Source organism: Eptatretus burgeri, chromosome 9 (assembly GCF_056783735.1).
Source record: "Eptatretus burgeri isolate ZD-2024b chromosome 9, Ebu_testis_v1, whole genome shotgun sequence".
Classification (NCBI taxonomy): Eukaryota; Metazoa; Chordata; class Myxini; order Myxiniformes; family Myxinidae; genus Eptatretus; species Eptatretus burgeri.
The window spans coordinates 30955800-30973230 of record NC_140969.1 but is presented as its reverse complement, the minus strand read 5'-3'; the positions used below and the strand labels follow the sequence as shown (position 1 = coordinate 30973230).

Below are 17431 nucleotides of genomic sequence, written 5' to 3'. Positions count from 1 at the left end.
CAGCTAAAGGGTTATTGCTAATAATTTCATCTGGTTGTTGTACTAGTCATGTTAATAATCCAATCTAACTCAATAAATGATTGGTTTAGCAGAACATAAGCATGACTTTTGAAACTCGACAGTGTGAATGATGGATATAACGCATTTTAACGAAAAAGCCAATGGATATAGAACATTTTGCCCAAGAAGGGATATATATTTTGCTAAATCAGAAAAAAATAATAAAGTCAGATTTAAATTTTTTTGACCAATTATTATCTGTGTTAGTTTTCTAAAATAAGGAACTCTCTTTTGATTTGATAACAGTTTTCATACGGCTGTGGCTAAATTATGCTGATTTTCTCAAAATGATCAAAATGGCATTATACAGCATTTTGCACCGAAGCTCTTCCCATATTCCCCTTGAACCGCTACATCCATCCTCACTCATACATTTTATTTTCGATTAGTTTCATCGATATAAAATTAATCGATTGTTTCAAAACTAAAGAATTCATATGATGAACAAAAACTGTTCAACACTGATCAGAATTGGATGGGTGAGCAAATGTGGATCCAGAAGGATGACTGACATGCCATATTTCTACTTGTGGTCTTAATAGACAACACCAGCAGAGCAATGCCAAAGTAAGTTTAGAACACAAATATATTTTTAATGAATGTACTTTCGTATGAATACAAAAAGTGAACTTGCATTTTACAATAATATGACAAAAACTGCAACTTAGTCCTGCAGGTTGTACCCGTTTAAAGGAATTTCTGTGTTTTATGAAAGAGCATTGGAAATGTAAATGTCAACATAACTGAAATATTGTAGTATTATATTTCAATGGGCTTAGCTTTGTGAAGTTCTCCCACAAGTTACAACAGAATACTGGCTTAAAGTGCACGTATGTATTTTATTGTACCTGTGTGGACTGGAAATAACCACCAAAACCTGTTGACTGCAGGCTAAGCCAGTTGGCTGCTTTCTCTGCAATTTCACCCTCCTCATGTTGAATAGCTGCCAGAAGCCCATAGGCTGTGCTCTCCACTGCTGCAGCTTTCCCTCTGTTTGAGCCCCAATGTATAAATTCTAAAAGGAACAATTCACCAAAATAAAAATTCGCAACAAATGGCAATAAATATAATCATTTCCTTCATTTTGTTCAAAAAAAAAAAAATGGCTGGCATATTTTTTTCTTCATATCTGAACCAATGCCTCATGACAATCAGAGCTTAGGCTCAAATCCCATATACTGTATTTGTACATTTTCTATGAATATCTCTATATATTTAAAAACAGATTCGTTTTTGGACTATAAGTTTGTATGTATGTATGTATGTATGGACAGACTGCCTCCACCCCATTGGTTGGACAGCTGACCTGACTCCACCCACAATTGTTAGCTGAAAAAAATAGGGGCAAAACCCCTGCATGCTCATCTGATAGCAGCTGGATCACTTAACGGGGGAACCACTGGTCGGAGTGGATGACCACAAAATATGTAATGCAGAAGAAAGTAAATACCTATTTTTGGGGGGAAATGGCTAAAAAAAATTCAATGCCATGACCAAACTTTGGTACATCACGGGTGATGAATGTGGTCAAGCTTCCCTGTATTGAGTGTGTACCTTTGGAGAAGAAAGCAAATAGATATTTTGGGGATCAACCCCTCCCATATATCTCTTCAGACTCCGCTTTTTTTTTAATACCATTAACAAACTTTGGTACATACTGTGCCATGAAGGTTGTAGTCAAGTTTCATCAAAATCATGTGTGTAGTTTCAGAGAATAGGTTGCAAGAGTTTACGAACGGATTGACGACGCGCCATCCCATAAGCTCCCTGGAACTATGTTCCAGGTGAGCTAAAAAAAATCATACATTCACCATTATGTGAAGGCACATAGGCCTCAGGCTTCAAGCCTCAGGTGTTAGCCCATGCGCCAGTGGAATTGGAGTTAACTCAGCTCTATAGCCACGACGCATTATATCGAAGTCAGAAAAACAATATTTTTAGCAGCATCTCTTTAGCATCATCTTCAGCATGTAGAGAACGCTGCTCATAGAGAGCTCGGCGTTGTTCTTCTTCTTCTTCTTCTTCTTCTTCTTCTTCTTCTTGTGAAGACAAAACCCTAATCTCTCGGACTCGGCTTTTGTATATACAAGATCCGGATCTCCTTAAAGGCCCAGTCACACCTTGACGTTTTAGCCAGCTTATGCCGATTTTTGGAAAATTTGTGTAAAACGCTGGTACACGTCCAATACGTTATGGGTACGTTTTGTATATGTTAAGACCATGCTGAAAAACACTGCCATTAGTGGTAGTACGCTGGCTTTAAACGTTGAACTTTTGGGTTTTCCTCAAATTTTTTCATGCTTGAAATTTTACGACGTATGCCGGCGTACGACTCACATGTTCCGCTGCGCTGGCCATAAGTTGTAGGCACGTGATGCGATCGTTGACACACGTTACTTGTAAGATACTCAGAAGTCGAAACACGTCGAGGTAATGTTTAGCGTACCCGAAACTTATTTCTAACCTACGAGTAACGTTTTGTAAGCACGCTACACGAACGTTGTTCACACTTTGCAACACGTTACTTGAAAGTACTACTACTACTACGACTACTATCAACATCGACATCACTAAATTCTCTCGAACTTCTACTACTACTACTACTAATAACATCAACATCATTAAATTCTCTCAAACTACTGTTACTACTACCAACATCGACATCACTAAATTCTCTCGGACTACTACTACTACTTCTAATAACATCGACATCACTAAATTCTCTCGAACCACTACTACTACTACTACTAACATCGACGTCACTAAATTCTCTCGAACTACTACTACTACTACTGCTACTACTAATACTACTTCTACTAACATCGACATCACTAAATTCTCTCGAACTACTACTACTGCTACTACTACTACTAACATTGACATCACTAAATTCTCTCGAACTACTACTACTGCTACTACTACTACTACTAACATCGACATCACTAAATTCTCTCGAACTACTACTACTACTACTACTACTGCCACTGACATATACTCAACATGGAGTCTGGAACACTGACGGGTTCCTCTTGTGAAGCCCATTTGTATATACCAATTCCCTTAAACGCTGCCAATACGCCATTATACGGTAGCTGTAAGTTAGAAACACGTTCAGTAAGTTCTGTGGTCGTCCGGAAAACGTCAATCAAATTCGTCTACATATGCCAATGTGCGTTTGAGATACGTTACACATAGGTTCAAAGCACGCTACTCATAGGTTCAAAGCACGCTACTAATAGGTTCAAAGCACGTTACTCGTAGGTTAAAAATTAAGTTTCGGGTATGCTAAACATTACCTCGACGTGTTTCAACTTATGAATAACTTACAAGTAACGTGTGGCCGACTTGTGTAAACGATTGCGGAGTGTGCCGAGAACTGATGCCAGCGTATGCGGAACTTGTGAACCATACGTCGAGTACGTCGTAAAATTTTCAACATGCTTGAAATTTCACGACGTACTAGACGTACCATGTAATATGCCAGCGTACTTCATTGTTTTTCATCGTGCTCCTAACGTATACACAACTTTCCCATACCGTATTCGACGTGTCCCAGCGTTTTAGACACATTTTCATAGGTCGGCATACGCTGGCTAAATCGTCAAGGTGTGACTGCGATGTTGACACTTCCAATTTTCAGGCGGTTATGATTTAAATCGGCGAGCGGCAGGTTTTTAACAGAGAACGCCACAAGTTCGTTGGCGATACGTGCAGCGCACTATGACTAAGTTAAACTATCGTTGGGCATAGTTTGTGAACGTCGACAACAGGCTAAGCATTCGTTGGTATAAGTTATCTTTAACAAAACGAAACGTTCTGTGCCCGTTACTAATACGTTATGCATACGACCAACACGTTATCAATACGACCAAAACTTTAAAAAAAACCTCAAAACTTCAGCGTACGCCAACGTTTTACGTGCATTTTTATACGTTGCCATTCCTGGCTAAAACGTCAAGGTGTGACTGGGCCTTAAATACTGAGCACATGTACACATCCTCACATAGACGGTGCCTTTTGAGAGCATCTATCATGAACTTTTAAATATATTCGGACATTTGCTTTAAAGTTTCAAAAAGTTCACGTTACTATTTAAAGATTATTCCATTTATCGTATTGTAATTCCGTAAATACATTATTTCGTAAATACATGATATATTGTAAATACATTATGACGGGTTTCGCTATTGGCTTAATCAAGGCACATGACGAAATATCGGAAGTTGTTTTTTTTTAAGTTTTTTTTTTTTTAGCCGACAAAACCTTTAGGACGCTGCTCTTGACACATTTATCCTTGTTTTTACATAAAATTACATGTAAAGATGAAATCTCCAAAAAAAAACAACCAAATGAGGTTAGAAGGAATGATGGATCATGTGAAAAACCTTTCATATTTTCCAGGAGCGCTGTGGGGAGTTTTTTCAAGCTAGCATGAAGGAGAAGTGTTAAAGATTGTGGTAAGGGTTTTATATCGTCTCACACTTTGCACAAGCAGATGTGCACGACGTGGTCCCATCTATTCACTCTTATGTCTGCTTTGGAAAGTCATGTTGGGAAAAGAGGAGAGTTCACCTTTCATTATGCAGATTAACAAGGAAAAAAAGACACAAAATGTCATAGCCCCCATTGTTTTAGTAATTTTGCTGTACGGAGTTAAATGGCGAGCCCATATTTATTTACAACTAAAATAGCCACCAGTCAGCCATCTTTGATCAGATTGCAAATTAGACGCAAGTGTTTGCCATCATGTACTGTGCTTGTGCCATGTTTGAACAAAATCGGACCATGAAATGTCCGAGAAATAGTTGGGGACACGTTTAAGTCACAAAATGGCTGCCACTCGGCCATCTTGGATCTGATTTCGAAAGAAAATGATAGGCATATGTAAGCCGTCATTCCTTATCTGTGTGCCAAGTTTGAACAAGATCGGTAAGTGCATGTCCAAGAAATGATTGGGGACATGTTCGACAATTCTCACAATTCTCACAATCTATTTCCGAAAGGATAGTCTGGGAAACCCTCGTATCTACTTTCTTAACAATTCTCTTGAGGAAGTTCAGTCATTCAAACTCCTGTGTCTCACTACCAGCCATGATCTTTCTTGGGCAAAGCACATTTAAAAGTTTGCCTCCAAAGCCAGCAGCCATTGAACAAAGTCCTTCCTTGACACACCTGAACTGTTATCCACCAACAAGGCCTTCATCCATAGCTTGATGGAGTTCTACTCTCCTGCACATTGGAATCATTGGAATCCCCCATGCTGAAGCTAAGTATATGGGTAAATCACTTATTTTCTGGTCCATCTTGGACCTGGATAGGATTCGGGTTTCAGTCGCTTCTCCACTACCCTATCCACTAACCGTTCTATGTGGAAGCGGTCTGTCGCCTATACACCACCCAAATAAAGGGATGAGCAAATTGTATAATAAATGAAGGTTTTGGTCCATAATTTCAGTTTTAGCCCAAATTTTTTAAGGCTGATTAGTGTGAAAATACAGAAGGGTCACACATCATAAGCATTAGGCTTGTTTTTGCTTCACATTTGTAATCCAGGTTGATTTTATTTTGAGAAGCGATCAATGCACTGCCAAAATAAAGGTAGGTGTCAGAAGAACGTGTTGCATGCTTGGAACAAGACCACCTGTTGGGCAGGTGTTTTTTTAGTCCCTGAGATTCACAATCAGTTACACTGATATCAACTTATGTCTATGTTATAGATATGATTTATGTACAAGCTCCACTGCTGGCTTTACTTCAATGTAAAAAGAAAATCACAGCAATATGTTGATACAAGTGTCACTTTTCCCAATGTTCATGGAAGGAAACTTTTATGAGTTTCATCTTATTTTTTGAGATGATGTATTGATAGGTGCTCCTGGATATTAAAAATTTTACCTTTTTGATAAGACAACAAGGAATTGTTAAAGTAAACAGAACATACATGATCTTCTGCCACAATGTTTGGAGATTTAATAATACCGATTACGTTTGCACCTGTTTAGAATGGAAAATGATAAAGGATGGTGTTTGAAAAATGATAAAAAGAAACAAACCTTCAGTTTGTGTTCCTGAAGTATTCAACCTTTGCATTGTAAATTTTGCTACTTCATCACTTGTATTCCACAAACTAAGGGCATATGCAGTGATGGCCAATGGAAAACCATCCAGGTTGTCTTTTGCATGGCTTGTTAAATAATTATGTGCCCTTTCCACTGCAGGTGTGAATCCCTAGACAAAAACAAAGTGAACATGTGACATGGAACAGCCATTTATTTAAAAATATTCACCAATTATAAATACATATATATGTGTGTATATATATATATATATATATATATTTGCCATTGTCTCTCTCTGTGGAAAATTTCTTTGTTCCTTATGCATGGCAACATCTTTTTAAGTTACAAATTTCAAACTCGGGGAACAAATACAACTTTGTGGGTGAGGTACCATAGGCTATGTGGTTGTGGCCTCACGTGGGAGAGTGGGGGTGGGGTGCGTGAATTCTCTATGTAAACGTGTACTGTGTAGCACCACCTGGTGGTGGTGGCAGAAGGTATTACAATCTCCTTTTTTACATGGTAAATGCTGAGGTGAAAGCACCCTTTGCACAAGTAAATTTGTCCTTCTTCCCTTCTCCACCCCCCCCCCCCACTTAAAAAAAAAAGCGGAGAGGCCTGTCAAAGCCTGTCATCATGTGCAAGACATTTCTAGTGGGAATACATTAGGACAAACGGGGGCAAAAAGGGGGGGGGGACACAAAGACGGTGACAGGGAGGTTGGGGGGGAGAGGGTGAGGGTTTAAAGCACTCTATGTATGGGTAAATGTTGTCCTTTTCTTGAAGTTCTCACGCAAAATTTTTGTCAAACACAACAACTAATTGGTCAGTCAGCGAAGCAACGGGTAGGCTCTACTAGTTCTTCATCAAATTTGAGAAAATAGGGATCGTTATATTATATGAGGTTATATGAGCAATCTATCTATATTGGGGCACTTAAGGTTAGGTTCCCTATTCTATCCTTCCTCGACAAGTTGGTGGCACTGATTAAATTTGTCTCAGGTGTGTGCTGCTCCTTTCTGCCCGACACCAGAAACAGTCACTATGTAGCCTCTCCTTAAGACAAAGCATTATGTCTGTACTAGTTTGTCTCAGAAGCTCATGCACCCAAACCATCCCTCTCTGTTCCCACCGAAACCATCCACCCACTCCCTTACACTTTCAATGCCCCCTGGATGCTGCGATCTTTCTCCCCCTCTGATATATCCTACTAATATATATATATATATATATATATATATACATATATACATATATATATATATATATATATATATATATATATATATATATATATATATATATATATATATATATATATATATATATATATACATATATACATATATATATATATATATATATATATATACACACACATATACAATGTATATTAGGGTGGTCCAAAAACAGCAAAAAAATAAAATAAAATTCAGATGTCTCCACAAGCCTTAAATTATTCCACTATGATTCAATAACATGCATAAATTTTTTTTAAGTTGATCAGAGGTGATTTAGAGGTCGCTCCATATGACCACTTTTAGTTTCATGAGTTGGTTAAATTAGGGTATGGTCAGGTACGATTACGGGTACTTCTGGATATCCGAGACAGAAATGGAGTGCATTTTCAAACTCGATGGGGTCGATTGACTCAAAGAAATGACTACACCAAAGTTGAATTCACTACCATTTCGAAAATATGACCGAAAACAAGATTTATCATTACTGGAGTTGAGTAACTAATCCGACTCATTTCGATATTTTCTAATCTATAATTCATTTGTTGTCCGTATAAACATTTCTTAGAGTAAATCGACCCCACTGAGTTCGAAAAAGCAGTCCATTTTCACCTCGGAAGTTCAGAAGTGTAAGGATTCGCATCTCACCATCCCCTAATTTTTCAATTAATGGAATTACAAACTATTAGAATATTTCGTCTCATTTACCAAATACCACTATCATCTCCGCCTCTATTGCTGTCTCCACTCCCGCCTGAACTTATTTCTAGCCGGCCCAACATCCAGTGTTTTAGATTCAATGATTCACGAAAAATATGTAAGTTATTTATTTAGTTATTATCTATCTGTAATTCCAGCAATCTGTGTGTGTGTATGTGTGTGTGTGTGTGTGTGTGTGTGTGTGTGTGTGTGTGTGTGTGTGTGTGTGTGTGTGTGTGTGTGTGTGTGTGTGTGTGTGTGTGTGTGTGTGTGTGTGTGTGTGTGTGTGTGTGTGTGTGTGTGACCGCTGTTTCTCGACAACCACTGGTCCGATCTAATTGCAACTTGCCAGATATATTGCTGGGGACCTGAGGATGTGCCTTTTCAAGGTTTGATATTAATCGGACAAGTGCTTCCCAAGTTATGGCCATTTATTTACCAAACCAATGACAATACACGTTGTTGCGTGGGCGTGGCCGATGGGGAAGGGAAGCTCAGCCGCGTTCCCCATTACGGGTTACAACGTACGTACATCCGGAGAGTGATGACTTCGTGTATTCTAATAATTTCTCGATTTCTTATGCGCATTTATAGATAAACACAATGCCGCAAGTTATGATCGTTTTCATATGAGACGGTGCATAAATTTCGGTAACATCAGAGTGCTGGTATGCTCCGAACCAGGAAGTAATTTTTTTTCTCTCTTCTCTTTTTGTTTTTCCTTGCGAGGACATTGCGAAAAGGCAAAATACGTTGGCGCAAATTGAATAATTGGCCATTAAAACCTAAATTGCGAGTCATCGTAACTTTTATATGCGAACTTCCGCACCACCCACGTACGGGCACACGAGAGCGATGAAACGGCCTGTGTGGTTGTTGTTTGTTGCTCGCGGTTTGAATATTTATTTATGAATTTTTTTTTTTTATTTACGGGCAGCCGCGTTCCCCATTACGGGTTACAACGTACGGGCTTCCGGATAATGATGACTTCGTGTATTCTAATAATTTCTCGATTAGTTATGCGCATTTAGAGATAAACACAATGCCCCAAGTTATGATCGTTTTCATATTAGACGGTGCATAAATTTCGGTAACATCAGAGTGCTGGTATACTCCGAAGCAGGAAGTAAATTATTTTTTTGCACGTTTTTTTTTCGTGTATTCTAATAATTTCTCGATTAGTTATGCACATTTATAGATAAACACAATGCCCCAAGTTATGATCGTTTTCATATTAGACGGTGCATAAATTTGGGTAACATCAGAGTGCTGGTATGCTCCGAAGCAGGAAGTAAATTATTTTTTGCACGTTTTTTTTCTCCTCTTTCCTCTTCTCTTTGTGTTTTTCCTTGCGATAAAAGGCAAAATACGTTGGCGCTAATTGAATAATTGACCATTAAAACTAAATTGTGAATAATCGTAACTGCCATATGTGAACTTCCGGACAGTGAGGACTTCACTTTTCTGTACTTTCTCGATTTTCTTAAACCCAATACCCCAATCCAGTCAGTGACGATTACTGTATTCTTTCTCGATTTTTTTTCTTGATTTATCGACTCACTGTATTCTTTCTTTCTCGATTTCTGTACTTTCTTAAACACAATGCCCCAATCCAGTCGTCATTTACGAGAGCTAAGGAACGGCCTGTGTGGTTGTTCTTCCTGGCACGCGGTTTGAAATTTTTTCTTTTTGCATGTACGGCCACGCACGTACGGGCATGTGAGAGCAAAGGAACGGCCTGTGTAGTTGTTTCTGGCATGTGGTTTGAAAGTTTTTTGTTTTGTTTTGTTTGCACCTATGGGCACGCACCTACGGGCATGCACTAGTTATATTCAATTAGGGTATGGTGAGATGTGAATCAGTACACTTCTAAACTGCCTCGGTGAAAATGGACTGCATTTTCGAACTCAGTGGGGTCGATTTACTCTAAGAAATGTTGAGACGGACAACAAATTAATTATAGATTAGAAAATATCAAAATGAGTAGGATTAGTTACTCAACTCCAGTAATGATAAATCTTGTTTTAGGTCATATTTTCGAAATGGTAGTGAATTTAATGTCGGTGCTGTCATTTCTTAGAGTAAATCGACCCCATAGAGTTCGAAAATGCACTCCATTTCTGTCTCGGACATCCAGAAGTACCCGTAATCGTAGCTGACCATACCCTAATTTTTTCAAGTCATGAGACTAAAAGTCATCATATGGAGCGACCTCTAAATCACCTCCGATCAAGCTAAAAAAAAAATTATGCGCGTTATTGGATCATATTAGAATCATTTTAAGCTTGTGGAGCAACATTCTATTTTTTTCGACTATATATATATATATATATATATATATATATATATATATATATATATATATATATATATATATATATTTTATATATTCCTCTGCCACACTATCACATTGCCTCTGCCTCTCTTCCCATAAACCAGGAGGTGTGCTTGTGGTCAGGCATAATAATAAACCAAAACAGAGCTCTTCTGACCCGATAAATGCAAGATGGCATCAAACGCCATGTGTGCACGCACACTGCTTCGCATCTGACCCGGATGGCTTCAATCGAGCATACTCAAGTCGATTTTAAAGACTAAGGATTAAAATGTCACAAGTAAAGGACAGTGGAGTCGCCCAGCTTAGTTTTGTTGTTGTTATGAGCTCAACAGGACCACATACCACATCATCATTTACTTTTGATCCTGCAAACCTGGTTGGTTTAATACTGTTTTACATCTCCTCGCTTGATGGAGCAGTGAGGCACAAATCACGTCCCATATCACAGAGGTTGCATGATCTGTGATCAAAAATTGCTGTTTGCCACATGAGCACATTGCCACTGCCGCAATGCTCATATACCAGGAGGTGTGGTTGTGGTCGGGCGTAAATAATGAACCACAACAGAGCCCATCTGACCTGATAAATGCAACATGGCATTAAACATATTGAACGATAACAATTATTGTTAAATGTGCTCCTTTAAAAGGATGATCCTTACACGTCTCGTGTACATTCTGCGGTGATAAAACAGTGGACGTTTTCATGAGATTTCAAAATCAACTGACTCCTTTTTTAAAACAAATCAAAGACCGAGTTCAAATGAAACCAGGAACAGAACTCACCTCGACGTGGTTAATACAAGTTTCTCGAACTTCAAGCATAGCGATGAAAACAAATGAAGTAAGTGCCACTTTGCCAGTCACCTGACCCTGTCCAAGAAAAAAAAAATTCGTTAAGTTGACAGGTTTACTTGTAAACTGCACAATGATATGTCTATGGTAATTTGTATCATAGACCACTGATACTTGGGATGATAGGACAGTACGATTCATTTACCGTCATGTATTTGTGGACGATGGGTGCACCTTCATGGAATGAACCATTTCCATTTTGCTTTCTCATAAGCCAACGTACTGAGCCACAGATTTCAGAAACCGGAATAAAAACCAGCTGCTTTGCCTGTGAGAATACTTTTGCCACAAAAGCTGTAAGCCTAGGGGTTCATGGGAGGAAATGCAGCAAAAGAAAAACAAAAGGCACTTGAGTAAAGAGCAAAGTTGATGTGTAAGGTACTCAAAACCATGTGAACAATGTCCGTGCATGCAAACACAACACACATAAAGACCCCTTTTAGTTATAAACAGAGAAATGGAAGACCAAGAAGGAACCAGAAGAAGTAAAGAGCAAAGATGGAGTCATCATGAGGAACCTGGATCAGATTCGGATTTCAGCCACTTCTCCACTACCCTATCCAGGCGCAGCCAAGTGACCCTTTGAGAAAAATTTCTGCAAGAATTCACTTATCCTGAGACAGACAGATAACATCCATCCATCCATTGGGACCATACTCTGTGCAGAGCGTTGGTGCTGCCGAAGCAGTCTCCTTGGCTGTTGGGTACAATCCTGGACGGGTCGCCACTCCGACACAGGATACCAGCATGCGAGCACTCATTTTGCCAACCTCAGAAGGATGACAGGCAGAGTCAACCCCACCTGGTATTAATTCAACAGCAGAGTGGGATTTGAACTCAGGCTCCTAGGATCCCAAGCCCACCACCCTAACCATTAAGCCAACACCAGGCATGACAGATAACGAAAGAGACGAATAGAGAGTAAAAGAGATGAAAAAGTCCAAATCAAATTTGAACTACTCCTATTTAGTTATAAAATTTATGAAGTCGACATTTTTGATGCCAAATTTAATTTACATGATTACAAGGGGTGGGTGGGTGTAAACAGCATTTGAAGATGTGCTTCCATTTCGGTTTCAAATTTTTTTGGCTGTGACATTTTTGTTATTATTAGCTCCGCCATAGAGGGTGGATGGAGGTTATGTTTTTACCCGCTTCTTTTTCTGTGAGCAGGATATCTCAAAAAAAAATATGGACGGATTTGAACGAAACTTGGCAGGCGGGTTGGGCGTGTCATGTGACAAGGATGAATTGATTTGATTTTGGTGAAGATCCGGATCTGGATTCAGATACTAGAATTTTAAAAGTGATTCTTCATCATTGACAGACAGGACCAAAAACGATATATAGCATGATATTTCAAAAAGTTGTGGACGGGTTATGACAAAACTAGGTGGATGAATTGGTTAGGTGACAAAAATAAGCCGATTATGTTATGGTTCAGGTCCGGACGCAGATCCGGCCTATCAGTGGGACACAAAACCTAAACAAATCAGCATGGACGAGGTATCCGCTCTTCTGAGTGCTGTTCTAGTGGCACACGTTTTTAACGATGTATAAAAATTAAACTTCTAATATCATGGAACAGTGTTTGTATTGTGTTTTCAGAAATTTCCTTGGAATACTTCTTTACAATGTGCCTCAAGTTTCCCTAATAGCCATTTTGATTATTATACTGCAGCAAAATATTTTTTCAACATGCTACAACAGAGCGATATTCTGTTGGAGCATTATGCTTACCACGTGCTGCTATGTTGGTTCATCCAAGCTCCGTACGAATAATCTGATTTTCGGTAATGGAGCTGTGAGGTGAACCCTGCAATGAGAGTGCATCAATTGTCAGCCGAAATACCAAATATGATGCAACAAAATTAAAATGAACAATTACTTAGGGGGTGGGGGGTGGGGGGGGAGAACAAAACATTTTTTGGTATAAAGAAAAACATCAGTCATGTCACACAAGTTAATTAGTCCATGGTCGGTGGTATGATGTGAGAACCGCAAGTCAAGGGTTGCAGTTTGTACATCCTATCAGTGCAAGAACTTGGAAGTTGGTCAGAGTTAGGGTGATAGCTCACCTACTCATTGTAGAAAGACACCTTTGGATATTTAATGTCCAGCAGCATGAAATGCTAGCAGACAGATCCACAGCTAAATGTCATACTTGATGGATTATGCACTCATTGATGCAAAGCTGCCTGTGAAGTACCAGTCAGATTTTATACTTGGGTTGGGAAGCAAACCAAATCTAGAAAGCTCAATAACAAGTTGTCAGATAACCACATTCATTATAGATCCTTTTCAAATACCTTAAAAAAAAAGAAGACAACTCTTCACCAAGTTTTCATACCTGAACTGATGATTTCACGAGCACGATCCTCAGCGTAATAATCAGCTACTAGACTCCAATGATCATTTGGGGTCAGATACCTTGCGACCATGACAGTCATAGACATGTTCATCATGTTCTGCTCTCCAGAACACCTGCAATTGTCAAACAATGAATGAATCACAATTGTGTTTTCCTTTTGACTTGTAAATGGTTTCATGCATTATGTAAACAAAATTTCATTCAAAAAATAGACCCCCTCAGACCCCGATTTTTTTTAAATTCTGTGACCAAACTTTGGTACGTCACGTGTGATGAAGGTTGTGGTCAAGTTTCATCAGAATTGCATGTCTAGTTTCTAAGAATAAAGCAAATACCTATTTTGGGGGGCAACCCCCATAGACCTTAGGGCCCCATTTTTTTCATGTCATGAATAAACTTTAGTGCATACACGGTGATGAACGTTGTGGTAAAGTTTTATCGAAATCGTGTGTGTAGTTTCAGAGAAGAAGTTGAAAATATTTGTGGACAGATGGACAGACGGACGATGCGCCATCCCATAAGCTTCCCGGAACTATGTTCCAATTGAGCTAAAAATAAAACCTCCTTGAATTGCACCATTCTCATGTTTATTCATCAATTTCAAAGTGATTTACGATCGTAAATTCAAATTAAATTGGAATTTATTGGAAGACTTTTGTGGAAAACTTAATTTTGTCATTTTTGTACGAAAGCATGGTGCAAAAGACATTTAGTGTGGAAGTATCAGGATTACTAAATGGAGTTCTGTAAGCATTTCAGATTAGATAACAGAATTAGCATAAAACACCATTGCATATCTTCAGCTAGTAATAAAGTTATAATTGTTTTCAAGGGAACTTAATTTAAAGTCTGCTCAGCCCAACTTCCTGTATAATTTTTTTTACCAAAAGTTATGCAATGCGTTGGTGCTGCCGAAGCAGTTTTCTTGGCTATTGGGTACAATCCTGGAAAATCGCCACTCCAATGTAGGAAACTATTGCTGCATGTCCAAAGTTTGCTCTTTGGACTTTTTTTCTTTTGTATACACAGTCAAGGCTCGTAGAAGTGCGAGCACACAGAATTGATCAGGACGTAACAGGATGCACAAGGAACAGTAGAAACGCACGGAAAAGGAACATCAGAGAGAGGGGGAAACACCAACAGCAGAGTTGAAAGCCAAGTTAGAGGGGGCCAACACACAATAGGTACAGGGAGGAATGAAGGGTAGGAGAGGATGCTTGTGGTGGACAACATGGATATAGAAGAAGACTCCAAGGAGGGAAAACTAGAAACCCTGAAGGAGGAGGGATTGTGGTGGGCTTGGGTGGGGGGATGGTGGGATGGCAGGTGGGGCAGTTAAAGAGGTTAGGCTTATTTGAAAAAGGGACAAGCCATGATAAAATATCTTTTTTAGATGGTTGATAAAGGCTGTTCAAGGTTAATGTCCAAGCGGTGTTACTGATTGCACCATGCAGGTGAAGGAAAGATTTTTTTGAATTTGGCCAGGATACAATTACATTACAAGTTGCATCATGTTCAAGCCCTGCTCCTCCCTTGTGATATGATGAAGAACAATGATTTTTGTTTCATTGATTGATGACTCCTATCGAAGCTTCAATATACAGCACATTGAAGAACAAGACATTAATAAACATCAGGATATGTTTACAAGGGCATTAATCGACAAGGCAGAAGATTTGAACTTGGATTCCCTGAATCGTGAGCCAAGAGTTCAGATAAGAATATGAACAATCCAACGCTTATTGAATGCACGAACCTCGGCATTTGAAGGCGTCTTGGAAAGTTTTTTTCAAGTGTATTTCGAATCGTCTCTGCAACAAGATTTCCTGTAGGCATAAAATGCATCAAAGCACTCACACACCATGACACACACATTCATTTGACACCTTATCATTGTTACAGCTGTTACTATTGTTGTTGCACATACAGTCATGTGCAAACAATGAGGAAAATATTGTATAATGAAACAGATAGGAGTGAGATCCTGAAATGTTCAAAACAAGTCATTGGAGCTACATTTGACAAAGAAAACAATCATTCGACTAACATCGTGTTGAACAAAAATAATTTGGATTGAGAGAAATGCCATGTCGGATGCCATGCTGATGCAGGACTTCTGAGCCGGGGACTTTACAACCCCTGCAAGTGGCTGAAACAGTGTTTAAAGTTCCAGCATTCAAATTGTAATACCTCCACCAACAATTGCCCAAATGCAAGCTAAAACTGGTGGCAGTTCATGTGCAGGAACAAAAAAAAGAGGAAAGACATTCTTTAACAAAAGTATAGTTTACTATGAAAATGATACAGACGTGGGGATGGACAAGGCAATAATATCCGGAAAGATATGGTGCACAATGAGAGACAAATAGGGAGGGTGAGACGCAAACCTATTGCACAAAAAAACTATACACCACTAAGGTACCAAAATACCAGACTCAAAGCATGAAGGAAACATAGGCGAGGTGGGCATGAGCTGGTCGCGGATGCAGGATGAGTTTCGGGACTAGATGATGATGAGCGTGGCGCAGGACAATGTGCAGCTTTGGGCAAGAGAATGGCGATGGGGATATGGCCAAGCAGAGAAAGAGATGTTTTCTCTCTTACACTGAAAGTTCATATTTTCCGCACATCCTCGGATTGGGCCTTTGCTCACCACACCAACCGCCTTTCCAGCATGCGGTTGGTGCCATCATTGGCCATTGGTGTTTGTGAGTGGTGCCATCTTCTGGGCAACCTCGCCCTGTGGGACAGCCCCTCACAAAAATGATCTGCCCCTCTCCAACTCACTTTATCATTATGGCTTGCACTCTGCCAGCCAAACAGCCCATGATAATGTCTGTTTAAATGTGCGGAGAGCTGTCTGGGTGCCTTTGTGCACAAGTCCTCCACCTGACCTTACCTATACAAGAGGCTTTACTATTCCCTATTCTGCTCTATTGTTGACAATCACTAGCCCCTCAGTACACATATCACATACAATTTACACCTGCCAGATCCCCAATACCATACAAAAGTAATTCTAACCTACTCCAACCACACGCTCCATATTATTCTTACCTCAATTAATGTTTGTTCCCCCCCCCCCCCAAATGTAGCCATTCTCTGTGATGGAGGGGAGAGGTGGGAATGGGAGGGGTGAAGGATGAGCCTGAATGGGCACAGTGACTTGCAGAAGGAAACTTTTTCATTCAAGCTGTTTGGTACTGATGTTCCAAATTCATGGAAGAAATATTGTTCTTTGAGTTTCCAGGAGTCATTGTTTCCATGGGGAAAAGCTTCCTAACCACAACCAGACATATTATGAATAGCATGTCCTGCCCGGTAAAAGTGATGAGAAACTGGTTTACGAACATCATCATTGTTGGTTCTGACATCGTAGAGGTGTTCGTTAAAACCGCCTCCAAGCCGCTGTTTGGTTTTACCGATGTAAAGCTTATTGCAAAGTAAGCATGAAACAGTACCATATATTACATTACAGGTGATACAGGTAAAATTATCCTGGATATTGATGCAGGATATTGCTTTGGTTCTGATATTGATGTCGTGGTGTTGATGAAGTCGCAGTATTGCAATGACTGCACTGGCATTTTGATGTTTCTGGTGGTAGATTAGAAGATAGTGCACCTTTAACCAGAAACTTTCACAAAGTTATGTCTGGTTTGAATGAAAACAGAGGTGGTTGAGAGAAGATGGAAGTAGTTTCTGTGTCCTGTAGCTTTTTTTTTTTAAGTTTCCCTGGATAATTATTTTAACTGCAAGACTGTTGCAATGCTGCACCAAATTGAGAGGGATTCGTTCATTATTTCCAGGTT

At 39.4% G+C, this 17431-nt stretch overlaps 1 protein-coding gene across 1 annotated transcript in view; it reads right to left on the bottom strand.

Moving 5' to 3' along the window:
• Positions 1-628: 628 nt before the first annotated feature.
• The window catches only part of LOC147019828 (complement C3-like), a 143730-nt gene continuing 126927 nt past the window's right edge, over positions 629-17431 (bottom strand). Inside the window, exons 25-31 of the mRNA XM_085894594.1 lie at positions 15376-15445; positions 13599-13732; positions 12989-13064; positions 11394-11550; positions 11180-11266; positions 6114-6288; positions 629-1075 (exon numbers count right to left, since the gene is read on the bottom strand). Of these exons, the coding sequence (XP_085750720.1) occupies positions 900-1075; positions 6114-6288; positions 11180-11266; positions 11394-11550; positions 12989-13064; positions 13599-13732; positions 15376-15445 (875 nt within the window). The 3' untranslated portion in view covers positions 629-899. The remainder of the gene's footprint in view (positions 1076-6113; positions 6289-11179; positions 11267-11393; positions 11551-12988; positions 13065-13598; positions 13733-15375; positions 15446-17431) is intronic.